Source organism: Oryctolagus cuniculus, chromosome 15 (genome assembly GCF_051225735.1).
Source record: "Oryctolagus cuniculus isolate XC-2025 breed Fujian yellow rabbit chromosome 15, ASM5122573v1, whole genome shotgun sequence".
NCBI classification, from domain to species: domain Eukaryota; kingdom Metazoa; phylum Chordata; class Mammalia; order Lagomorpha; family Leporidae; genus Oryctolagus; species Oryctolagus cuniculus.
In genome coordinates, this window is record NC_142881.1 from 62,740,913 (window position 1) to 62,766,174 (window position 25,262).

A 25,262-nucleotide genomic window follows, 5' to 3' on the forward strand; every position below is an offset into this window, starting at 1 on the left:
GAGCAGGTGGAAGCTGGACTCAGCCCCAGTGCACCCGCCGTGCAGTCACTGTGGGGCAGCACTCACCCTGTGTGGGTGCCCCAGTCATGTCCCCAAGGCACGCTGGGGAGACACACTTGCAGCATGTCGGGGTTGGAGGGGGCTGATGTCAGGTCTGGTCTGATGCTAGAATGAATAGGGCCGCTGCCCGCAGCCAAGGTTTGAAGTTTGCGAGGCTGGACAAGGTGTGGGTTTGAAGGGCTGGATGGTGATGGTCTAGGAGGTGACAGGCCGCCACAGGAGTTGTTTATAAGTTGAAAGTGAGGAATTTGGAGCCGGGAGCACTGGACTGGGGGCATGGCTATGGGCAAGTCAGAACCTGTCAGAACACCAGTTTTTTCATCTGCCACTCAGGTGTTGTCCGGGAAGCCTTTGGAAAACCAGAGGAGGGAGGGGATTGTACCTGCTGTCTATTGCCACAGTTATGCTGCATTATAAACCAGGCACAACACATGCATAAAACGGCAGCCGTTTATTTAGCTCTGATTCTGCAGGCTGGTGATTTAGACTGGGCTTAGCTGGGCGGTTCTTCTGCTCTCCACACAGCACTCTGATTCACGGGTAGGCAGTGGCAGGTCAGCTGGGCAGCCCCAGGCTTGTTCTTATGGCACTGGGAAGGCTGCAGGGGAGAGAGCAGAAGCATGCGGGGCCTCACGGGCACCAAGTTTGGCATTGGCACAAGACTGTTCATGAAAATCTCTTGACCAAAGCGGGACCAGCCCGGTTTTGATATGGGGACATAAATGCCGCTGTTTGAAGAAATAAGAGGCAAACTATTGCAAAGAGTGAGGCCCCCGGAGGGGTCAGGAGCAGGCACAGCCTTGCAATCCGTCCCCACCAGGGTTTTGATGCAAGTGAGGCCTCAGCCTGCAGCTCCTTGCAGATGAGCCCCTCCCTTTGGCAATGATGCTGTGGGAGGGGAGTTCCTAGGAAGGGTGTGGGGGTGGGGCAGTACTCCCAGGGGCCCAAGAAGTGGGCTAATGAGAGGAGCATTCACAGGACAGCTGTAACCGCCTGGGGGCAGGGGCAATGGAAGCAAGGGTGTCACGGAGGTGCCGTGGGGGGACCCAGTATTGACAGAACTCTGCCACCCTGCGCCTACCCTCAGAGTGACTCTTCTTGGTCATCCCTCCAATGGCATTGAAAGATATGTTTGTCTCCAAGTAAAGGGACGCTTAACTATGGAGTCACAAATCAAGATGCGTTCCTTCACCTAACAGGGATTCTGGAGAGAATTACAGATGGTGATGCTGGGCTCAGTGATGTCAGGGCTCATGTTTCTTAGCCTTTTGCTCATGGTTGCGAGATAGCTGCTATGGCTCCAGCCATCAAGTCCACTTTGATCCTTTGCCAGCCACTTCTCCTCCTTTATCAGGAAGGTGAAAGCTTTCCCAGAACCACCCTCCAGAATTTTGCTCGGTCTCTGAGCAGACATGGGCACAAGGGCACCTTAGCTCCAGGGAAGTTAGAAAAAAGTGAGGCAGGTTGTCACAATTGGCTTATTACTTGGGGGAGGAGGGAACTACATTCGTTACTGCCCACAAGCAGAATTGGGACTCTGTAAGGAGGAGGTAGAGGACAGGCTTTGAGTGTGCACCTGTCCGCATTGGCCACACCACCCTTCCCCATCCGGACCTGGGCCAGGCAGCACACCCCTCCTCCCTCCACACATATGCACGGCCCTGGAGTTCACAGGGCGGCAGCCAGCGGGAACCCTCGCCTCCTAACACACAGGTGTGGAGGCAGCAGTGGTCCCTAGAAGCAGGAATTGAGACAGGAAGTCACCGTGGCCACATTAACCTCTCAGAATGGCGGGCCACCATCCAGTCTCTGGGTGTGCTGATAGCTGGATGGGTCGAGGACGAGGGACAAGATGCTCCCAGCCCCTCGCAGCCACCCTGAGTCCCAAGCAGTGGCTGGACAGCCCTCCTGAGGTCTACTGGCCGGAGGCAGGTGCCACCCTGCACAGATCGGGCCCCGCGCTGTCCTCCGAGTCCCACTTGCAGCTCGGGCCCAGCCTGGGGGCCAGGGGTATGTGTAGGGGTGTTTTCTCCATTGGACACCACCTCTGTGTGAGCTGGGAGGCGGAGCCCCGCGTCTGGTGGGAGAGGGAGCAGAGACACTGCCCCATGACAGCTGCTGGGAGCCAGGAACCGGGGAGGGTGTTCCGGAGAAAGACTCCTTTACGCCCTTGTCTTAAGGGATGAAGCTCTCTACGCAGGGGCCTGGGCTCAGCGGCCAGCAGCTTCCCAGAAGCCCAGAAGGTCCGAGCACCGCCCCGTGCCGCAGCTCCACTGTCCTCCCTGAGCCCCTCCCCCAGGTTCTGAGAGCCGGACATTCCAGCGAGCAGCCTGGGCCGCCTCCGCCCAGCGCTGGCCCTGCGGCTCGGCACAGCTGTGGTGGGAGGCCAGGCTTGGGGGAGGGGTCTCAGTGGCTGTCAGGAGCTAGGCGGAAGGGTGGAAAGAGGTCAAGAGCGGAGCCCAGCGGGCAGGCAGGACGGCCTGACCCAGGCCTCCCTGCAGGCAGCGGGTGATAAAAGCCCTGGCTAGCAGGCTGGTGGGGACCAGGCAAAAGAACAAGTAAAATCTCCCAGCCCCCGACACGTGGTGCCCACATACCCAGCAGGGCCCGCCTGATAGTCCGTGAGCGGGGACGCTGCTCTTGGCACACGCCTCGTGTCTGGTGCACAGGGCTCTCTGCTCTAAGCCCTGCCTCCCCCACCGGCGCGGGCTCAGGAAACCCCACCCGCCTCCTTCCCGGTGCTGCACACACATGGATGAAGCTGGACTTTCTCCTGGCCTTGCTTCTGGAAGGGTGTCCTGCAGCTGCCCAGATGTTGCTCAGGCCACCGGCTCAGTTCCTGCAAGAGGCCTCCAGGCCCTGCCATGAACTGAGGGCTCTCCCCTCCCCCACCCATACTGCAGGCCAAGGGCAGAGCACGGGGCCTCCACGTGGGCAGCTGGGTCTTCTGGACTCACAAGAAGGGCCAGGCAGGGCCCAGGCAGGAACATGGCCCATGTGGAGTGAGGTGAATCTGTGGACTTGTGGGCCTATCTCATCTCCCCAGGCCCTGATATGTCTGTAGTTAAGTCCAAGGTGAAGACCATGCCTGGGCTGTACCACCATTCAGTTCAGTGACAAGGGGCCAGGAGGGGCATGGGCCAGGGCAGCAGGAGACCCAGGCATTGGATCCCAGTCCCACAGGTCACTCGTTTTGACAAAAGGCTAACCCTTCAGAACCTCGGTTTCCAAATGCATGAAGTGGGGACAGTGAAGCCTGGTGGGGCTGGGGGCTCAAACAAGGAATAGCTCGCTCACACGCACGTGTTTCAGGAGCACAGGGCATTTTAACAGAGCAGCACAGACAGAGCACACACACTCGTACTGCCACTTCCCTCTCCTGGGCAGGCATCGCCCGCCAATCTCGGCAGTCTCAGTCAGCTGTTATCCACAGTTCAGAATCCCTCTCAACACCTAGTCCAGGAAGCAATACCAACTGACCAGAACTGCAAAACCAGCAACATCTGTGCACCCTGCCCCCAACCCCCCGGCCTGGCCATGACGGCTGCTGAGGCCCCGTCTGCCCAGGCACAGCCGCTGGCAACCAGAGCTGGGGGCAGGTGGGAGGCGGCCCCGGCCGCAGCACGTGCTCCAGGGGACCAGCCGCGGCCTGGCTCAGCCTCTCACCCAGGGGCTCGCTCTCCGGCAGCAGCTCGGCAGCCAGCTCAAAGCCCCTGCCCACCCAGAACTCTGCACAGTCAGGGAGACGCAGCGTCCCTGGGGGAGGAGAACTGATTGCAAAGCAGGGAGAGGCTGGGCGGCCAGCACCCTGGCGGTTCCTCTTTTGCCCATTGCAGTTCCCAGAAAATAATCTTAGCATGCTCCCCTCCCCCCACCCCCAGCACAACCGGGCAGCCCTGTGGTGCTCCTACAGGGACACCCAGCACGGCCTCTTCCGGGAGTCAGGGTTGGAGGGGAGGTCCCCTCAGGAGCCCCTTGGCCCCACTGCATTGCTCCCTGAAAGGCCAGGCATTAGCCCCCTGCCCAGGCCCAGGGCTGCCGCAGGTAGTAGGGAACTCTGGCAGGCCCAGCAGTGCCGGAACACCCTCCCCCAGGCAGGGCCAGTCTGACCAGCAGGTGCTGCGCAGCCGCTGCCTCTCCCCGGGAGGTGTTCGCTGACCCCAGTACAGGACGTAGGTACGAACACCCCTCCCTGGTGCTGTCCTCACAGTGAACTCCTTCCTGAAGGCACAGACACCCCTGCCGGGGCCTCCGTCAGTGCCAGCTTCCAGTCCCGCCCCGCGCACTCTGTCCCAGGCACCTGGCCCGCAGCGCCCCGCCCCTGCCCCTGCCCCTGCCCCTGTGCAGACAGAGTCATGGTCATGGATGAAGAGGGAGCCTGGAGCTCAGAGTAGGTGTCTCTGAAAACAGGAAACCGCGAAGCCGAGATGCGCTTACTCGGGAGGGTCCAGGGGAGAGGAGAGCGCGAGGTGTGCAGGAGGAAGCCATGGCGGAAATGGGGGCCTGCGCCCCGGCAGGGCCCGCTCTGGGCTCTGGCAGCTCCGTTCTTAGAAGTCACCTGGCCCCCAGGCTCTGCAGCTGAGGCCTCCCCAGCAGGCAGCGCTGTTTGTGCTGAGCCAGCGGAAGGGAGTTGGGTTTGTGGGTTGGAGCAGGTGTCACCCCCCCGACTCTTGTGCTGTGAGGACAGGACCCTCTCTGCAGGGCAGCTGGCGCCGAGTGTCCCAGAACTGCAGAAGGGGCCCCAGGAGCACACAGTTCGGTGCTGCGGCTTCTCAAGGCGGCAGGCCACGTGCTCACTCTCTCCTCAAGGCCCCGGGCCCCCAGCTCAGCAGCAGGCATAGGGGAAGCCCGCAGTGACCGTGCCCTTGGCCCTGCCAAGGGGGCCTGGATGCAGGGCCGCATGTCCAGGTGGCTCCCACTGCAGCACACACTCACTGCTCCCCTGTCCTGCCCCTGCCCCCCAGGCAATGGGCCGGACTTCTCCCCGCCTGCTGGGCCTGTGGGGCTACCCCAAGCCCTGGCTCTCAGCACCCGGGCCCAGCTCAGCAGAGCAGCGTAGGCTGCGGGAAGCTGGATGCCTGGGTTGGAGGTGAGGCCTCTGCACAGCCCAGGGCTCCTGTCCTGCTAAGGGCTGGCTGGGGGGCTCCACACAGCACAGCCACACCCCTGCTCCCTCCAGACTACAGAGAGACACCCCTTCCTCCCCCACCCTCCCCTCGCCATGCCACCGAGGACCCCCTGGCATGTGTGTATAAAAACAAACGCAGGTCAGGCCCGGAAGCAGGAGGGGGCAGAAGGTTCTGGAGCAAAGCAGAAGCAATTGTGTGGCCCCTCAGGCCAAAGACGGCAGGGGGCTGGGGCACCTCAGAAGCAAGGGTTCAAGCTGGGCCCTCACAGTGTATGCTCAGCATTTGCCCCCTGTAGTTTTAATAGCACCCCCTTTGCACACTCAGAAGTGTCGAGACATTGTGTGCCCACCCTTGCCACTGCCACACGCAGCAGGTGTTGGGGATGGCAAGGGCAAGAGAGAGGTCCCTAACACTCAGCTTCCTAGGCCTCCCACAGGCGCTGGGTAGTTCAGCCTCTGGCCTGGTTGCACATTGCCCAAGACCTCAGCTGGCGCACAGCGGCCACCGTGCCCCAACACGTACTTCCTGTTTCGGAGCCTCTGGGGATCAGAATGCAAGCAGCGGGAGCCCTAGACTCACTTAACCTGTGGACAGACCCTCAGAGAGATGGCTACTCAGAAGCACAGAGCAAGCGCCAGTGACCAGGGCCAGGTCCGCCCAGGCCCAGAGACCCCCCGCCCAGGGCTCAAAGAGTGAGTGCAATAGCCTCAGATGAGCTGGGGGCTGGGGGTGGGGCGGGGGCCAGGTCCAGCGCGGGTGGCAGGAGTCTCTCCACTGTCCCGTCGATGCGCCCAGGCCCCAAGGCTCGTGTCCCAGAGAGAGAGGCTATGGCAGAGCTGGGCATCCGGGACTTGTTAGGATGCAGGTCATTTGGCATCTGCAGCTGGTGAGCTTCAAGTCTTTGAGGGGGACCCCAGCACCCCATCATCACTGGGAGGGGACCGAGCAATCCAGCATCTTCCTTCCCCTGCAGCATCCAGAGGGGGAGAGGGTCTGGGCATCGGGGGGGGGGGGTCACAAAGTCTGGGCTCAGAGCAGAAGAGAGCAAACCAAGGCCGAGGAGGCCATGCCGAGGGCTGGTCCAGCTCCAGTGCACCTGCCCCAGGCCATCCACTGCACCCGAGCTGGTCTAGACCTCAAAGCTTGGGGAGTCAGGAACAGGGTCTGCAAGGCAAAAGCAGCAGAGTGAACGGCAGCTCCTAGGCCCCTGGCCCCCAGCACCAGCCCCCGAGGCTGGGAGGACTCCCAGGACAGGGCGAGAACCATGGAAGCACTCACCCAGGGATGGGAAGAAGACATCCCCAGGACCTGGAGGAGACAGGGGAGTGCTGGGCTCTGAGAGCAGGTGCCGCCCGGACTCTGAAGGTTGCCGCTGGGCCATATAGGACAGTGGGGGCTTGGCCTTGGCCTCAGGCATCCCCTGGGAGGTTGGAGAGGCCTCATAGCCGGGGTTTTCCAGTCCTTGGGTGTTGCTGCTGCTGCAGAAGCAGAAGGGAAGCTCATCAGCACTAAGCGTACAGCCTCTGTCCTCCCTGCTGCCCCCGCCCCTTCCCTCCCCTCCCCTGCTGCCCTAGCCGCCAGCAGCCAGGCCTCAGAGACAGGGCCGTGGGCTGCACTGTGTCCCTGCCCTTAGCTCAGGGCATCAGGGCAGCCAGTAGATGGGCTGACATCCACCCCGGGCCTGGCCACAAAGCCTGGGGTTGGTGATACTTCGAGGACAGTAGGCTCAGGAGCTTGGCTCCAAGTTTCTCTTTGGTCATCAGAGTTAGTGGCATCAGGACTGAGTGTCCCCTGAGACTGGAGCTGAGGAGTGTGGTCTCTTCCCAGAAGGGCTTTGGGGGCTTCCTGGGATCCCTCTTGAAAATCGTCCCTTTCAAAGCCCCCAAGGAGTTCTGGGCTTGGCGCTGCTGGCCTGAGGCCAAGTCCCCGAGTGTGGCTCACTCCCTGAGCGCCCCGGCCCGTGCCCCCATCCACTCGGCCTGGCCTGCTGGGGGGAGCTGCGCCTCCAGGTGGGGCTGGGCTTAGGCCCCAGCTCCTCTGTTTCACTGTCCGCTCCAGGTCAGCTGCTTCCTCCCCTTCCCATAACCCAGGCTCAGCCACTGAGGCCCGAAAGCGGGCACACGGCTCATCACCCTACTGGGGAAGGGGCAGCAGCCCAGGTGTATCGGCATCAGCCAACACTCCCGGCTGTGCTAGGCGGCCACTGGTGGCCCTCCAACACAGCCACAGGGAAGCTGGCTCCAGGAGGGGTCCATGGGCCTTACCTGTCCATCCGCACCAGCTCCTGGGCACCTAGGGACAGACAGAGAAGCGGGTCACTGTAGGGAAGACCTCCCCAGGCAGCATCCCTGCCCACCGGCAGGTGCCTGCTCACCCAGCCCCCCGCTTCTGTCGGCCCATGAGGCCCATCTGGTACAGCTCTGCAGGTCTGTCTGGTGCGTCCAGCAGTGGGGCATCAAGGGGGGCCCACTGCGACTGTTCACAGATAGGACATGACATGCAGGTCCCCGGTGCGCAGGACATCTGCCACCAGGAAGCCAGAGGAGCCAGCGCCTTCTCTATTGTTTGACCCATACGGTGTCAGCCAAAGCCCCAGCTCCTGCATTTGCTAACCAGGGTTTCCTGCTTGGACATCTGCCACGTGCTGGTCTTTGGCCGTGATTGGTCAGCTCCTGCTCACCGGGGTCCTGGCCATCTCTGCCCCCACCCTCCACACTGCCTAACAGAGGTGACATCTCCCAGGGCATCCGAGGGCCCCGTGACATCCCCATCATTCCCCCCACTTCCTGCCTCCCTCCTGGGCTTCCCTGTGCCCTGCTGGCTGCCAGCCAGATGCAAGGCCCCAGCTCCACTCCGTGCAGGGTTCCCCAGCTGATTGTGGTGGGGGAGGAGCTGGACGCCAGCATACACACAGGCTAGTGACTCCCACGTTCCCGAAATCTGCATCCTGGCTGCTGTTTCCGGGGTGACTCTTCTCCTTGCCCGTACCTTGCCCGTTGGGGTAGGCGCTGCTATTCCTGCCTTAGAGTGGGGAAACAGCCCCAGTGGAACGCTGGGCGGGAATCACAGCTGGCCTCTGCTGCACACCCCCACCCAGTGCTCCTGCTCCTTGCTCTGTGTGTGTTCCTGAGAAGAGCGCCCCACGGAGCAGGCTCCAGGCCAGCTTCCTGCCCCGAGCGCACCCCGCCCCTTCTCCTGACTCGGCTCCGCTGTGCCCCTCCGGCTTCCACCGCTGGCCCAGACTCCCAGGACTCGCCAGGTGCTGTCTTTCCCCTGAATCCCAGCAGCTGTTTGTCCAGCGCCTCCATCAAGGGGGCACAAACTCAGTCTGCCCACCTTCTCTGTTTGGCACCTGATCTTTCCCCAGCTTCGGCCTCGACGGCATTTCTCGTCTCTGCCCCAAGACTTCAATCAGATGGCTAATTTGTCTTCTGTTGGGGGGAGTGGCATCAAAGCTATTTTTGTTGGAAGATAAATGACAGAGACCTTTCTCTTATGCACATGGTGAATCTGTGGCTAGGGTGCCATGCAGACTTTGCAGCCTGTGTCGCTGTGCCAGCCCCCTGTACCCACCCGTCCCCTCTCAGTTCAGTTCATCTGCCCCTTCCCCCAGGCAGCCCCAGGAGCCAGCACTTGGATGGAAGCCGTCATACTGCGTGCAGCAGGAGGTGTTGGGGGCTGATCCCAGACTCCCAGTGTTCTGTCCTGGGGCTGTTCCCTCTCACTGTCCTTCCTCCAGCTGTCCCCCACCCAGTAGGCCTGGAGCACAGGGAGAGGCTGGGAGCAACTCGGGACCCTGTGCCAGCAGGAACCCAGCCCCCGCACCCCCACACACAGCATCCTCCTCCCACGATGGGTTTGGTGTCCAGGTCCTGTTCCCAGCTCTAATCCCAGGACCAGGACACAGACCACAGCCCTTGACCTGGAAGCCACGTCTGGCTGAGCAGGCCTCCCTCCTGGACCCCTCCCATACGTGGATGGGCAGGTGCTCCCGCCGCCTCTGCAGCTACTTCTCCCCCTCGATAGCCCCTGGGTTCCTCTCTTCTCCCAACCCCTTGACTCAGTCTCAGGGCATTCCTGGGGGTGGGCCGTGTGCCTTGGTGCAAACATATGGGAGTCCTGGGAAGAAGGGCAAGGTGGTCACAGCCCCCTGCTGACCCCCTGGGCACTCTGGGTTGGGCGGCCCAGAGAGAGGGGAGGGAGGGACATCGGGTTGTCAGGAGGAAATCGGGTGTGAGCTCAGGGTGTATGTGTGTGCGTGTGTCCCGTGGTCTGTTTTTGGAGAACAGGAGGAGCAGAGCTCAAGCAAGGCAGGGTCCCCTGGGGGTGTGTCTGTGGCCATGACTTGAAGCCTGGTCCCATCACTCATTCGCTGTGTGGCTCCTTAGGCAAAGCTACTTAACCCCTCTGAGCCTCAGTGCGTTTGTCTGTGCAATGGGGACAGTGGTGGCACCAAGCGTACGGAGAGCTGAGGACGCTCAGGTTGAATGCGCTCGGGCTGGGCCCTGGCTCTGCCAGCTGCCGAGTCCCCTAGCATCAGATGACTTACTTAACCCTGCTGGGCGTCGGCTCCTGTCTGTAAGAGGAAGGGGCTGAGTTGTCTCTAAGACCCCTGCTCCTGTCATTTTTGTCCCAGAGGGCACTGCCCGGGTCGCTTCGTCTCTCAGCCGTGGAGCCTGGCTCCACGCGAGGACAATGGAGCAGGGCGTGCAATCCCAGGGGCAGGGCAGGTCACTCACGCCCCCGTGCCCCCGTGGCCGGGGATACTCACGGCGGTTGGAGGCCACCTGCCTTTGCTTGTAGACCAGCAGCAGGATGAGAGGAAGGCAGAGGATTCCCACGATGCAGGCGCCCGTGGCCAGGGCCGCGGCCGTGATGTCTGCAAGGGCAGAGGGGCAGCCGAGTGAGGCCTCAGTCCCACCGCTCCTCCCCACGGCAAACCGGGGCTCCCGGAGCGAAGGATGCACTGCCCCCGTGACCTGCAGAGGCGTGGAAGGTCTGGATCCCGTGTAAACAGAGCCCCGTGCCTCCCCCGACGTGCGCCAAGAGCACAGAGGAGCAAGGCAGCAGAGGCGCCTCATCCTGGCCTGCAGGGGTCAGCTGGCCCACCATGGGCCACAGGCTGTCCCCTATGGGGGGGGGGGGCCTTGAAGACCCCATGCCACAGAGTTCAAGGTCAGAAGCAGTCCGAGTGATGGAAAAGTGTTGGAATTAGCCAGTGGTGAGCATTGCACGACATGGAGAATTGCAGTTAAGGCCACTGAGCTGCCCACCTGAAACTGGCTAAAACAGCACGTCCCATGTTGCATAGGAGTGTGTTTTATCTCCACAAAAAATCAGTAAAAACTCCAGCTCACCCCCACACCACTCTGCAGGCCCCTCCTCTTGATCTCATCCACACAAGTGACGGAGGACAAATTGTGCCCCGAGAACTAGACACACGTGCCCCACTGCAGGACCTTTCTGAATTCTGAACTTTTACAGTTGCAAAAACATAAAGCGCACAAGTTTAAAAAGCCTTCACAAGGCTCTTCCCTGCAGACACCTCCTCCCCATCCCCACGCCCTCGTGTACCCATCCAGACCTGCCCCCTGCATGCCCTCGTGTACCCGTCCACACCTGCCCCCCGCGTGTACAGCTGCGGTGGCCCCTCGGACAACCGCTGTGTGCACCGAGCCTGGCTGGGCATCTCCACAGCAGCACAGAGACCTCCCACGTTCTGCTTAGGGCTTAGCACAGTTCGGCCCAGATGTATTGAAGCACCACCAGTTAGCGTGTGTGTTTGCTTTCATTTTCGACAAAGCTAACACTAGAGCAGGGGCCACCTCGTGGGTACATCACTGCTCACTAGGGCAATGATGAGCGTACGTCAGAAAGTATGGAAACCTGGAATTAAAAGAGGTTTGTCTTGGTGCAAAGAATCATAAAATTCACACAAACAAGGGTCCTTCAAAAAGTTCAAGGAAATGCATGTTTTGGAAAACCCTGTATTTTCAAAAAAACTTTTGCACCAAAACAAACTTCTCCTTTAACTCCATTTTCCATGCATTTTCTGAAATTCCCGGCCACTTCTGTGCAGGAACTCCTGGCAGGCAAAGTGCTGAGCCAGAGAGTACGTGCATTTTCTTTTCGGCTGCTGTAAAATTTTCCTCCGGAAAGGTTGTACGTCTCCTGATGCCATCAGCACAGGAGGGTCTGGTTTATTTTAGTTCATCTGCTGACTCTAGGAGTGTAGCTGGGAACGGCTGTGCCCTTGGAACCACAACCGGCATACACGCATTTCCTTCCCAATTTGAGCCCTTCCCTCCACCAAGAGACGGGCTGGGAACCCTCCTGGCAATGTCAAGTTCACGTGGTGGACGTGCTGCGGTCTGAGCGTTGCCCCTGCACGCTGCATTTGGGAATGAAGGCCATTTGTATCTCATGGTATTGCTCAACAGCCCAGGGGTGTAAACAAGCTTTCAGCAGTGGGGTAGCAATGCCACGCGGAAGAGAACAAACTGTTTTCAGCGCTGTAGAAGCACCCGCTGGTACAGGAACAGCTGCCGTGTTAATTACCAAGCAAGCGCCACTCCGTGTTAGAGCGGTTCCCCGCAGCTCCAGCAAGGCCGCCTCTCAGCGTGGAATAGTGAAAGTAAGAACCGGCGCTCACTCAGATGTTCCGCGCGTGCGTCCGAGCTCCTTCAAAGGCCCGGCTACGGGCAGTATCTGAGAGACAGGCAGTGCTACAAGGCTTCTCCCACGGTTGCTAAGCAACAGTCGCTGACGGGGGCCAGGTGCATGCCAGCCTGTTCCCATCTGCCCCTGGGGCTTGGCCCGATCTCCCTGCCTGCCTCTCATCCACAGGTGGAGAGTCCCTCCCTGCGGCCCCAGAACCTGAGGTTTCCATATCCTGGGCTGGGCGTTGAGGCTGGGGCAGAGGGCAGGGGGTTGGGATAGGTCTGCAGGTCCAGCTGCCCCCTGAAGCTCCTGGCATCTGTGCAAGCCCAGCCTGGCCACAGTTCTGCGGCCCTCCCCTGAAGGGCGGCCGGTGCCAGGGCTGCACCTGCTTGGGAGGGGCTAGGGGCTGTGCTTGGTCACATCCTGGGGAGGTTTTGCAGGCGCTGGCCGGGGCAGTTGCCAGCACCACACGGAGGAGTGCGCCAGGCCTTTACCCCGCAGCGTGGGAGGGGAGTGGCCGCGCCAGCTCAGTCAGTTTTTTGTCCAGGGCCTGCCAGGTACCTCACAGGTGTCTGCAGAGGAGGGAGCTCAGCTTCTCAGGACTGGGCGGCCTGCTCCCCCAGGCAGGGAGGAGGCTGAGGCAGACAGCACCCCCTGAAATGTGGGGCTGCCCGCCTGTGGCTCCGCCCTCCTGCTTCCCCCACCCCTGGCTCCTGAGGACTTGGGCTTATCTCATGGTTTAGCCGCTTTCCTCCTGCCCAAGGGTAACATTAGGAGGCTGGGGCAGAAGGCAGAGAAGAAAACCCCCAAGGACTTGTTCCAGGGGCAGCAGTCACTGGCCAGGCGCCGCGGTGGCTGTGGAGCACCTGTCTTAGAGCAGGGAGCAGCACCCAGCCGCCAGCCCCGGGGTCTCCAGGCCAGCGGTGCAGAGCCATCAGAGAAGCACCAGGCTCTCCACTGCCTTGGTGGCTTGGGAAGTCACACCTCAGGAAGCAGAAAGGGCCGACACTTCCACGGCACCTTGCCTGCACCTGGCGTGGCTCGTGGCACTTTATGTAGAATGCCCAGCTTTAACCTCAACACCTCAGCACGATTAGGACATCATGTCCACGTTACAGATGATAAAACAGGCCCAGAGCCCCTGCCCAGTTTGTTCAGAGTCACTGCACGGCCTTTCACTGGAATGGATGCAGCTAGCAGCCATGATGCACACAAACAGTTTTTCTTAGTAGTTGGCAACATTTTTAAAAAGGGAGAGACTCCGTATAAAATCTGACTGTTCCTGAAAACTTAGTTGCTCTGCAGGCCCTGGGGCCCTGTCCTGACACACAGCAGTTGGCACTGCCCTTACACTGGCAGCTGGGTGCTCCCTGCAGTCCCTGCTCATCCCTACTGTCCTGTCACCTGACCCATGTCCATCCCTGATGCAGCCCTGTAGGTAACACTGATGACCTCCCTGTTAGGAGAGGGACACAGTGGCTCCTCACTCTCAGGGGGCTGATGGCACCCAGACAGTGAGGAACTGTCCAAGCCCCGCGCCCCCCAACCCAACAGAACGGCTGGGTTTCCTCTCATCTGGGATCCTCTCCCTGTGAGTGCCAAGACTTCGGAAGGGGGTTCCAAGGTCATCAGAACCATCCCCCTGCCCCCAACAGTTGGGACCAAAGCGAGTCTCTCCCAAGGAGCCAGCTCACTGGGGACAGCAGCTCAGGGGAGTAGAGGCCACAGCAGAGGTGGAGGGGATGGAGATGTTGAAACGCCCAGCAGGGGAGCCCTGCCCCCTCATCACAGTCAAGCTTGCCCAGGGGCTCTTCTCCGCCTGACCCCTGGGGTGGTCTGGATGCTTGGTTTTCCTGAGTTCCACCAGCTGCTTCTCTGGATCAGGGGGAATGCACCGAATCTCAGCTCCCTCTCTGTTCTGTACCTGGTCTCTAGAGCAGCGCCCATCTGGCACCTCCTGTCCCTGTCGCCCGGACTTAAAGGGGACGACCGTTCTTCAGAAAGTCTGTTGAGGGCAGGAAAGCAGCCCAGTGCTCAGGCGGTGCGCACGTGCCCCAGCGTCTCCCCTGGGCCCCGGGGCGCCAGTGCCCTCGCCTGCCTGAACCTGGGCTGCCCACCTGTGATGGAGATTGCTGTCTCCAATGGCCTTGCAGCAACTCGAGGGTTCCCAGAGGAAAAAGCAGGGAGGAGCCATGGGGAAGGGGGCGTGGCGTGCGCCCCGCTGGCCGTGCAGCCCTTGCACAGGTGCCTGTGCTCAGGCCGCGAGCCGGCTGGGTGGGGAGGAGGGGCCGCTCAGAGGGGAGGTGAGCGCAGAGCCAGCTTTGAGCACTGCGGGGTGCGGGGGCGCGGCCTGAGCCCAGGGCTGTCTTAGTTCCCCAGGGCTCTGGCTCAGACCAAAATGCATGTTCCGTGAGCATGGGAAGCCAGGGTCAGGGTCCAATAAGGGGCCTGGTTTGGGATGCGGGCAGAGGAAAACAGAGACCCCAGAGGGGCAAAGGGTGGTGCCTTACTTTCGCTCTCCTGGGGCGAGGGCGGGTAGGCAATGCATTTGGATGGTGCGTCTTTGCCTGTGGGAGCAGAGAGAAGGGCTGTTAGGTGGGCATCAGGCTCACAAGGCTGGGGGGCCTGTCCACGCTGGCATCCGCTGCCCATGCGCGCACACACACACACACCCTGGCCTGTTCCCTGCATCCCCACGCCACCCCCGCAAGGGCACACAGACACCTGCCAGGCCACACCTCTGTCCATCCAGTCCACCAGCCCTCACACTACCCTCCCGCGACCCCCGACACACACACACACACACACACACACGCACGCTCCCCAACAGCCATCCTGCCACCCAGCCAGCAGCTCACACCACATGGCACCTGTCAGTCACACTGTCATCTGTACCCACCACAGCCCTGGGGTTGTCAAGGGCACAGTCACATTCCCAGCCCAGGCACGCCACCCTCTCAGATGAAAAGGTCCCAGTGTCACAAACAGCCACACACACCCTCCTTCTCACACCAGCTAACCACATGGCCACGCCCACACACCCACAGCCACCCGTCTCACACACAGCCTCCCAGCAGTGCCGCTGTCACCCCCACCCTGCAGAGGACCTCGCACCGCCACATGATCAGACGCGCAGTACCACACACTCCCCATCACCTAGAGCAGGCCCTCACCTCTCTGCACCTGCAGCTCCATGGCCCCGTGGACCCTGTGCTCCGAGTGGTGGCTCCGGAGCTCCACCACCAGGCAGCAGTAGAGGCCGCCGTCCCACGAGGTTAGGTTGCGCATGGTGATGGAGAAGTTGCCATGGTGGTCAGAGGCCAGCTCCAGCCCGTGGCTCCGGGCCAGGTTCTGGCTGCTGTTGGCAGCCTGGTGGCTCGTGTGGTGCAGGTGAAGGTTCTGGAATGTGACGTTGCGTATGGGCCGGCGCTCTGAGCAGGCCTGCACCTCGCCCCAAGAGCTGCGGTACCACGTCTTGTAGAAGGTCACGTCGTGCCCCTTGGCCACAGGGCCCAGGAGCCGGCAGGTGAGGGTGACATTGTGCCCCTCGGGACACACATACAGGGAGTATGGCGTGCTGACCTTGAAGGCTGCCACCAGACCTGCACAGAGAAAGGAGAGCCCTGTCGCCTGCCACCCGTCACCTGTCTGAGCGCACACCGCTCCCAGCACCCCCAGAGCAGGCGAGAGCCTTGGCCTTGGCCACGCCCCAGCCGCAGGTCAGCAGGTCAGCGGACCTCCCCCAGGCCCCAGCTTCTTCTTTAGCACAGGGAACCACAGGAGCTTCCCCAACTCGGGGTGTCCCGAAAAGCGGGGCAGGACGAGAAGAGACTCAGCCGGGCCCGGCAAGTGTGTCTCTCCCCCGGGCTCCAGCTGCCCACAGAGCAGGAAAGGTGACCACCCAGGCCCTTCATCGCCCGGCCTCCACGGCTCACCCTGTGGGAGGTGGGGTGAGAAAGGATGTTTGCTACAGCAGCTCTGTGCCCCGGGTGCCCCTGCCAGGGGTCCACCAACACCCCGGGACAAGCTGTGCCTTCCCATCTCATCAGTCAGTCCCAGTGGGGGGCCCACACGTGCCACGCCATACACGTGGGCTCCCCTGAGAGCCGACGATCTGGAAAGGCAGAGGCACCCACTCGCGGGACAAAGGACCCCCACAGACAGAGACAGACCAGTGCCAACCTTCAGGGCACTCGGAGGAGCGAGCAAGCGGGACCTCTACAGATGACTGAGGGGCTTGGGGGAGGAGGAGCCGCTGTGACCCTGATGGACAGATAGGATTGCAGCAGGTGGAGGGGCGCCTTTGTCTGGGCGGTAGAGAAGCAGGAAAACCGAAGGCTCTGAGAGCCGGGGCGGGGAGTCCGTGACAGGTGGACAGGTGGCCTCACTCCTACACCCGCCTCCCACCCGACCTCAGAAATGGAGCAACCCCCCGGCTTTTAGCCAGGCTGACCCCCACCCCACCCCGCAAAGCACGGGAGTGGTGGGGGTCCCTGCACTCTCTGGTGGATGAGTCTGCTTCCTCAGCTGTGCCAGGAGAAAATAGTAGCAGCACCCAAGGTTCCGAGAGAAGCGGATGAGGGGAGCCGAGAACACGAAGCGTGCGCTGATGCCCTCTGCACACCGAGGAGGTGGCTACGTGTGTTCTGTGCGAGGGCTGCTGTCAATCCTGCACACAGAGAAGGGAGGTTGGGAAATACGCACCTTTGCCCTGCCCCAACACGATGGCATTGCCTGCACCCCAGATAATGCCACGCCCTCCTCCCGACACCCCATGCCTGCCCTTGGAGCCCAGGACCCCAGGCAGCAGGCTGAGAGCCTGCCCCGGCGCGTGGGAGGGGCAGCCTGCTGTGCTTCCTAGAGCAGGGCCAGGCTGCACTGGAATCCAGTGGCTGGGCCTCACTATAGACTCCTCCGAATAAAACAGAAATGGAAACGTCCACCGGCGGGAGTGAGGCCAGGGTAGTGAGCATGTACGTGACGGGAGCTGCACGTCCCGCCGGTAGCTGCTGCTGGATGCACGGGAGTGGGGGGGTCTCTGATCCATTCAGCAGATCAGGTCACGCTCGCCGGGTGGGGACAAGGCGATGGCAGGGAGCAGCGGGCTTCACCCTGTTTCCTACTGAGGTGGGAAGGACTGGCGACACTCGCGCCCGGGCCCGAGGGCCTGCACATTTTAGGGTGCCCAGGAGACAGCAGAGTGTGTGTCTGCAGGGGCGCAGTGTCGGGCCCTGGGAGGCGGGGAAGACAGGCGCTCTGCCCCCACGTGTGAGAGGGAGCGGCGCCGGGAAGCGAGATTTCTGGGAAGTCGACGCCAGGGTGAGCAGAGACCGCACAGGTTCTTTGGCAAGACACAGGTGTCCCCGCCAGGCAGAAGTTCGGAGGCCCAGAGACGGAAGGCCGCTGGCCTGCAGCCCCATCGGGTGTCAGCGGGAGCAGGGAGTGCGTGGGGGGCTACGCTAAAGCTCCGTGGCCTCTGTAATCATCTCGTAAGGTAGTGGGGGGGGTCCCATCCACGGCTGGGGAAGCTGAGGCCGAGAGAGGCTGCATAGCTCACCGCGGCCCACACGGCAGGTGGGTGAGCCCGGGCGCCTGGGCACTCTGCTGCAGCGCAGGAGTAGACCTGGGCGCCCACAGGCCACACCCAGCCTTCAGAGCGATTTTACTTCACTCTCAAAGCCTCTTGCAATGATTTTGAGATTGCCAACCTTTACAAACTAGGAATTTGAAACGGAAAGCCTGACTCCTAGCTTCCCTTTGAAGATCAGAAGAGAACACAAAAGCGGCTTCCCCGCAGGGCAGCTGTAGCTGCAGCTGAAGAGCCACCTCCCCTCGGGGACGGGGGGGGGGGGGGGGGGACACTGACCGTCCAGCTTGCCACAGTCCCCACCACTCCCTAACGTTTCACTGCCTCACCACAGCTGTCAGTCCTGGGAACGTCTGAGTTTGCGATGCAAGCATGTGGCTCCCGGACAAGCCAGGGTGGGGCTCCACAGCCTGCAGATGTGACCCTTGGGCTCAGAGAGGTGGTCTGCCAGCTTGCCCAGGGGAAGCTTGCTGGGCAGGGACTAACCGACTCTGCTACCCCACTGCTCTTATCCTGCTGTGCCCAGCTGTGCCCCTGGCTTTGTCCATGCCAGCCTGAGATCCCCACCTCACAGGCTGGCATCGCGTGCATGTGGCTACAAATCTGTGGCTGTGCCAAAGCCCACAGGGTGGGTGGTACCTAGGGGAGTGACTCTCCCAGGTGCCCCCCGAAAGGACTGACTCACCCAAAGAGTGGCCCCTGGTGTTATCTCTGCCCTGTGTGGCCACTTTTCCCAGCAGGCCATGTGGCAGCTGCCACCAGCACCTCTCCCAGCCGCTGCCCCTTTCCCTTTCCTAACACCGTCTCCAGCCCCGGGGCCACGCTGGGGCCACCCCAGGGCTTGGAGCTGCAGTCCATCCCGGCAGCACTTACTGGCAGTACTGTGTGCCTTGGGGCGGCAGGGTGTGGTGTGCAGCAGAGGCAGAGGCAACGCACAGAAGTGGAGCTGGGGGGAGGGGCCCAGATGGGGGCCTGCTGGTGGGCTGGGTGTCCCTGTGAACGGGGTGGGGGAGGGGCAGGGAGACAGGCTGTGGGTCTGCAGTGTGCAGGCCGCGGTGGTGACCCCACAGCTGGGAGGGAGTCTTGGGCCCTGAAGGCAGCTTCCTTCAAAACCCACAGAGACGCAGAGAGAAGTAGGGTTTGGGCACGGCAGGAAAAGGGGGCATTGCTCAATCCCCAGCACCCAACACACCACCCACCCCTTGGCTCCCCTGAAGACCTCTTCCCCTTTTAGAAAAAAGGAGAAGCTGTGTAGGATTCGGGCCTGGGGGACAGGGCCAAGAGTTCACTTTCAAGCAGCTGCCCAGGTGGGAAGGGGCTGAGGAGCCACAGGGCTTGGTCCTGGAGAGCGAGGGGAGGCCAGCGCACAGCTGGGACAGAGCCCAGAGCGGCTGTCCGTCCTCCGAGGACGTTCGAGGTCACGGTGTTGGGGACTGCGGGCGGAGACGTGCAGGCACCCGGGCCGCTCCAGGCTGCAGTCGCAATCACTGGTGGAGGATGTGGCTCATTGTCAGGAGCAGCTGCTTTCCCACACCTGGCTCATTGTCAGAGACCGGGGAAAGTGGGTGGGGAGGAAGGCCCCTGGCTCCAGGATGGCCGAGAGCACGCGCGACAGGAAAACCACCAGGGCCGGGCCCTGCGCTCGTGCCAGGCAGGAACAGCCAGCGCCCGTGCTGCTCCTGGGGCCACTGGGTGAACAGGCGGGGATGCTTTGACCCCGGAAGACCCTGAGGGTCAGGATGAAAACTCTCGCCCCGGCAGCGAGATCCCTGGGCCCCGCGTGCTGTGTGGCCTTGGGTGCACCTCCTTTCTCCATCTGTAGCCAAGACCCCTCATGCTGGAGGCCCCTCCAGCGCTGAAGTGGGCAGGAGGAAGGGCCATCTGTGACCACCTCCCATGCGTGGGGCACCTGCTGAGCACCTGCTCCCCTCACTTGGTTCTAACACGCCCTGCCACGGGTACTGCCAGCTCCATGTCAGTGAGAAAACAGAGAAGCCAAGCGTCTTGCCGAAGGCTGCACAGCCCTCTGTGACCAAGCTGAGAGCACGCCTTGAGCACCAACCCTGCAGACAGGAAGGGCCCCCGGCCCCCAAAGGGCTCTGAGCCCATGCCTCATCCTCCAGCTGTTCCGACAGGATGCTCTGACCCCACGCCAGCCGCTGCACGCTCAGACCCAAACTGAAAACCTCATTTTCATTCCACACATAGTTAGCAAGGTCCTGACATGAGCCTGGCCCAGCGCCACAGAGGGGTGAAGCTGGGGATTCAGGCTCGCGTCTGTGGCACCCAGAGCCCCCACCCCCACCCCACAGCCTCGGAGCCAAGCTGCTGGTGCTCCCACGTGCCCCCTCCTGGGGACCCTCACCTGGCTCAGCCCAGCAGGCTCCTGGGAGCCCACAGGACGGCTGTGTGTGGGTGTGGACGGCTGGGTGTTTTCCCTGACAGCTGTGACCTTAGCCTGTGGTCGCCAAGGCAACACCCAGCCCTCGGAGGTGGGTCCCAGGCTTGATTAGTCAGGCCTGGGAGGCCCCACCCAAACACCAGGACTCCGTCCAGCTGCGGAGGGGGTTGTGGAGTAAACATTTGCAAACTGTCGGCCACTGCTGGCCCCAAACAAACCCAGGAACCAGCTCCAGCTCCCTGCCAGGCCCCGTCCCCCAGGATGGTCCCCGGGGGGCTGCAGGGCGCAGAGGGAAACAGAGGCAGCGAGCAGTCAGGACTGCATCTGCTGGGGCTAAGAAAGGAAGTGGGCCAGGGCGCAGGCAGGAGCGCTGGCCTGCGGGACAAAGGGCATCTCAGATGTGTGTGCTGATACCTGCCCCCTCCGGAAGTGTCCATTCACAGCCGACCAAGGGGGCCGGGAAGGGGAAGCCGGGCTCTATAGGAGGAAGCAGCACTTCCAGCACCTCGGGAAAGCGCCCGTGCATCCGGGGCTGGAGGCTGCAGGCTGCAGGCTAGCATGCCTGCCCAGGGCCGGCTCCCCGGGAGGGCTCCTTCCCGGGCTCCTCTGCCGTGCAGGCACATCGGTGGTCAAGCAGGGGCTGGGCTGCTGCTTTGAGCCCTTAGATCACTTCCTTCGACCTCCCCTCCCACCTACGAGGCAGGTGCTAGAATCACCTCCATGTCACGGGTGAGGAAACCAAGCACGGGGAGGGGCCGCGGCCCTCCATCTCGGGGCTGGTGGTGATGCCGGGAGCAGGGTCCAGTGCAGGCTGACCTCTCCCAGAGACTGGAGGGCGCCCCAGACTGTGCAGAGGCCCCACCCACTCCCTGCGGATAGACAGGTGGCCTGGCCAATGAGAGCCCAGCCTGCCTGCAGCATCTCTAACTTAGTTTTACTTTTGGTTTTACGGCGTTAAATAACATTGAATCATATAGAGAAAAGGTTATTCCCTTTTCAATTCTCTTTCTGCCCTGGTTATATCAAAGAGAAAGTCCCAGTCGGTGACAGTGTGTTCACAACATCCTTGCCTCGTGCCATCTGCTTATTAATTCAGTTGGGTTTTGGTTTGTTTGTTTTTGCCAGGGGCAGCTGATTTCAGACTTAGAGCCTTCCCTGGGCTAAAGTTTCCAACTAGAATCGAATGCCCTTATTTGGCTTTCCTATTATGATTTTGTTCCATTTCTGGCAAATGATACCGGCTTTCCACTTACGGCAGTGATTTAAAGTTTCCTTTTAAAATCTGCTCAAACAAAAGAATGTGTAGATTTAAAGAAAAAAAAAAGGTGGTGTTAAGGCTGACGAGCAAACGGCTCAAGCTCGGGCAGCACCACTGTGGAATTACCCTTGAGCAGGGAGCAGTCGGCCTCACGGGGGAGAACTGTGCCCGGCCCGCAACCTGGCCACCGCAAGATGAAGGGGAAGTGGGGTGGGAGGTCCCCAGCACAAATGAGGAGCAGAGGCAGGACTTGGCTCGGGCAAGGTGGGAGATAAGATCCTAGCTGATCCTATGTTAACGGGGCTGCAGGTGTCTGTTACCAGAGCTTTGGCAGCAAGGTGGCAGAGATGGCCAGCCAAAGCAAATGGGCTGAAAGATGAGGGGCGGGAAAGCTCGCCGGGGCTCAGCTGGAGGACCTCAGGTGGAGAAACCGCAGGCACCTTGCTGGGTATGGCAGACCGGGAGTGCTACAGGCGGCCCCCGGGGGTGCTGCACCCAGCCGCTGCCTCCTTCAGACTCCCGGATCCCGGAGCCCAGCCCCAGGGAAGCAGCCAGGGCCCTCCGCAGGGCCTGGGAGGCAGCCCGGAGCTCAGAGGGAAAGCCCCGAGGAACGCCGCAGTGTGAGGATCCAGGCCCCGGGGGACGTATAAGAGACGGGCTGCCAGCGCCCCTCTTTGAGCGATGGATGCAGACCAACTTGTCCGGGTTCACAAAGCATCTGGCGTTTGGGCCGAGCTGCCAGGCAGGGCCTGCACAGGACCCTTGATTAGCGCTCCCACCCAGGCGTGCTGTGGGGAAGGCCCCGGGATGGCCGGCACTGCCGCACTGCTGCTGGCCCGTGGGACATCTGAAGCCAGTACCAATCCCTGCTCAGCCTCTGCCAGCGTGGCCGGATGGATCCTGGCTGCACAGTTGGCCGAACACCTGGGGCCTCAAGCCTGGGTTCTGGAGCTACGTCCCTGCCAACAGCCTAGAAGGGTCCCCGGCGCCACTCCCTCCCTTTCTCTGCCCAGGCCTATGACCCCCTTCCCAGTGTGCAGGCAGGGATGTGACCCCTTTCGCTCCTCCAGCAAGGCACCCTTGCCTAGGAGGTCAGGCCCCAGCAGGGAGACCCAGCTCTGCCTGGGGTGGGGGGAGGCATCCCAGCTCAGCACGGAGCTCCTCGGGGTTCCTGGGCCCTGGCACTGGGCAGCTCGACGTCAAGGCTGTTTCTCACACTCCAGGACCTCTGAGCAGTGGGTCATGGATTTCCCAAGAGCTGACCGCTGCCGCGTCAGAGACTTGCAGCACTGAGTTACTCCACAAGGGCCCGCGGCCCCGTCTATCAAGAAGGGGAAGAAGAGACCCCCCCGCCCCGCCCAGCCCCACTGCACCCATGAACTTGGCTGTGCTAGTGCTGGCATTCTGGGCTCCCGAGTCAGCCTGTGAGCACAGGGCAAGGATAGGGACGTGCACAGGTGCTGGGAAAGCTGGTGGGGATGACGAGGTCCACCCCCTTGGGGTCTTCAAGGTCTTGGCCCCTCCACCCATCTCAGCCTGCGCCAGGCCCAGGAGAGGGGCCTCTCTGATGAGCCCTTCTTGCTCGCCTCACACTTGGTCTTTGGTGCCAGCCCAGCCCAGCCCAGCCCAGGAGCTGGAGAAGGGGTCTGTTCCAGCTACTCCCCCCTGCCTTCCCCGGTCTAAAAGGCTTTGACCTTGAGAAGTCCTGCCCAGGACAGCCCTGCGCCTCAGCAGGCTGGGGAGTGTTCTCCCCCACTCACTGCAAGGCCTCCCAGCGCGACCTCCTGTGTTGCAGGCTGCAGTGAGGAGTGTACTGAATATGTGTGCGCGCACCTGCAACCCAGTTAGGAATACTGAGTGCAGAGTTAGCGTTCTGCTAAGTCCCTTTAGTGGAAAGCCACACAGAGCCCTCATTACCCCCTGAGTGAGGTCCAGGAAGAGCTGGCCCTTTGGGGGCACCAAGTAGTTTGAGTGGCCAAGGAGCTGGCAGTGACGGGTCCTGGCTACGCGGGTGATGGAGGTGAGGGGTTCTGAGCCCCTCACGGGGCTGCCCTGCCCCTGGATGTTCTGTGAGCCGGGCCCCTGGGCCCTGGGTATCTGGAACTCAGTTTCTCCAGCTGAGTTTGCTAAACAAAGTGCAGCCCAGCCCAGCGAGGTCAGGGAAGGGCCAAGCCCACAGGAAGAGCCTCACGGGGTCTCCTGGGGAAGACCGCACAGGGCAGGTGGCCCTTGGGGGGGTGCGGTGCTGGCCTTCCTGCCTGCCCTCATCCCCTGCTCCGTCGTCCCAGCCAGGGTGTGGGCAGCCGTCCTCCCTAGCAGACACCCAGCCTGCCAGCCGGCACCTGGCTGGTTTCTGAGATACCTTCCAAGCCCTGTCCACTTCCTCCCCCTCCGACCTGCCCATCGGCTCACTCTGCCAAACTCTCCGCTTGCCTCACACTTTCCCTGGGCCCTCCCGACTATCTTCAGGTCCACAGGCTGCCTGCTGGCTCTGTCTCCCCTCGACATGCAGAGACTCTTCAGCTCTAGGCATGCAAGACCCAGGGGCCAGGCTGTGGGTACCAGGGCCTCTGCCCCCAGGAGCCCTGGCCCTGGACAGGAGGCCATCTGGAGCTATGACAGGGTGGACTGTGCGAGAGCAAACTGGCACTTCTTGCATGGGGCTTCAGCTGAGGAAGCTGAGGCCAGAGAGAGGCCCTAAATCATCCAGGGATCCAGAGGGACTCGCGGCTGAGCTGGGAGACTGTCCTACATCACCCCTCCCTCCCCCACCCATGCCTCACGCTGGCCTTGCTGATCTGTCACTCAGAGTAGTGACCAGGTGGGCAGCACCATGCATGGCAGGAGTGGAGCAGGGCCCACCAAGGCTCAGCCAGAAGCTGCCCCAAGTCAGAGGGCAGGGAGTCGCCCAGCTGCCTAGAGCTGTTACCACCTGCAGGAGCCCACAGGGGCTGCCCCACCCCGGCCCACCCCATGCCCTGCAGAGCTGCTGAGCATGGGGCACCTGGGCACGGAGGGTTGGACAGGCAGGCACCAGGGACGGCCTGCCTGTGGCTCGGGCAGCTGTCAGGGTGTACAGGTGTGCGTGCTGCCCCCTGCCCTCGGCCCAGCTGCACCCTGCCCCGCCACGCCAGCAGCTTTCAGTATGCGGGTGGGGTCCACAGCAGGCGGGGAGCGGGGGACTCTCAGGGCCTCCCAGCCACCAGTGTTCCCCACCCTGCCTGCTGGGCTCTTCCCCCGCGCCGACCTTACCTCGGGACGCAGCCAGGAAGACAGCAAAGAGCACGGGGCCCCAGCGCCGGCCGCAAGCGACCGCGACCCGGGGGACGCCCATGTCGCCGTCGGGCGGGGCGTCGTGTGGCGCGGCGGGACCAGAGTGGAGCGGCAGGCGCGCGGGAGACCCCGGCTACGCGGGGAGCGGCGGGACGCGGCTGCCCGGGGAACCTCCCGCGAGCGAGCCCGCGGAGCGAGTGAGCGCGGCGGGCGGCCGGGGCCTGGCCGCTCCCGGGCTCCGCAGCGCCCCCGAGGGGCCGCGGCCGGTGCTGCGTGAGGGACTTCCCGCCGGCCGCTGAGCAGGGGAGCCCGCAGGTGTCCCCCAAGGTCCCGGAAAGGAGCCCTAGCTCCTCTCACCCAGGCCTTCTTTGTGGAGGATCACGAAGTTGCACACCCAAGAAGCAGAGTTACCGGTTTGTTTGGGGGCCGGCACTTGGCTGCTACAGCTTCCAGCCAGCCCGGGGCCTCGTTTGTGGTAATCACGCCCAGGTGTGGAATGGGTGAAGGCAGGAGTGAATTCTGAGGCTGAGAGAAGCAAGGTGGAGCTGCTGGACTACAGATGTGGAGGCCAAGACTCGCTTCCCACACGCACCCACGCGCTGAGGGCCAGGTGCAGGAGCACACAGCGGCTGGGCACATCCCCCTGGGGCCCACACAGGTGCGTGTGCAGCCTCTGTGGTGTAGCCCCCAGGCTCCCAGCCCAGGTCCGCCGCGGGCTCAGCACCAGCCCTGGATTTCCACAGCTCTCTCCCTTCTAACACCTCGGCTGTTGCACAACTCCTCCCCACCCCACCCCCAGCCCCAGGGTCTCCTCTCTCTTCTCCAAGTTGTCATCCATGGTGGTGCAGCTGGAATCCTTCCCTTGCACAAAGTCCCTGATGCTCCCCAAGGCCC

General features: G+C 62.2%; 2 protein-coding genes across 6 annotated transcripts in view; one reads left to right on the forward strand and one right to left on the reverse strand.

The window, feature by feature from the left end:
* Positions 1-25,262, forward strand: part of CDH23 (cadherin related 23) — a 365,671-nt gene that overhangs the window by 301,958 nt on the left and 38,451 nt on the right. The gene's annotated exons all lie outside the window — the stretch shown is intronic.
* VSIR (V-set immunoregulatory receptor) lies at positions 497-24,570 on the reverse strand. The gene is made up of 7 exons (XM_070057799.2): positions 24,348-24,570; positions 15,023-15,451; positions 14,360-14,416; positions 9,961-10,068; positions 7,454-7,481; positions 6,468-6,667; positions 497-6,353 (listed from the first exon to the last, which is right to left on the reverse strand). The coding sequence occupies exons 1-7, from the start codon at positions 24,427-24,429 to the stop codon at positions 6,319-6,321; spliced, it is 939 nt and encodes a 312-aa protein (XP_069913900.1). The 5' UTR covers positions 24,430-24,570; the 3' UTR covers positions 497-6,318.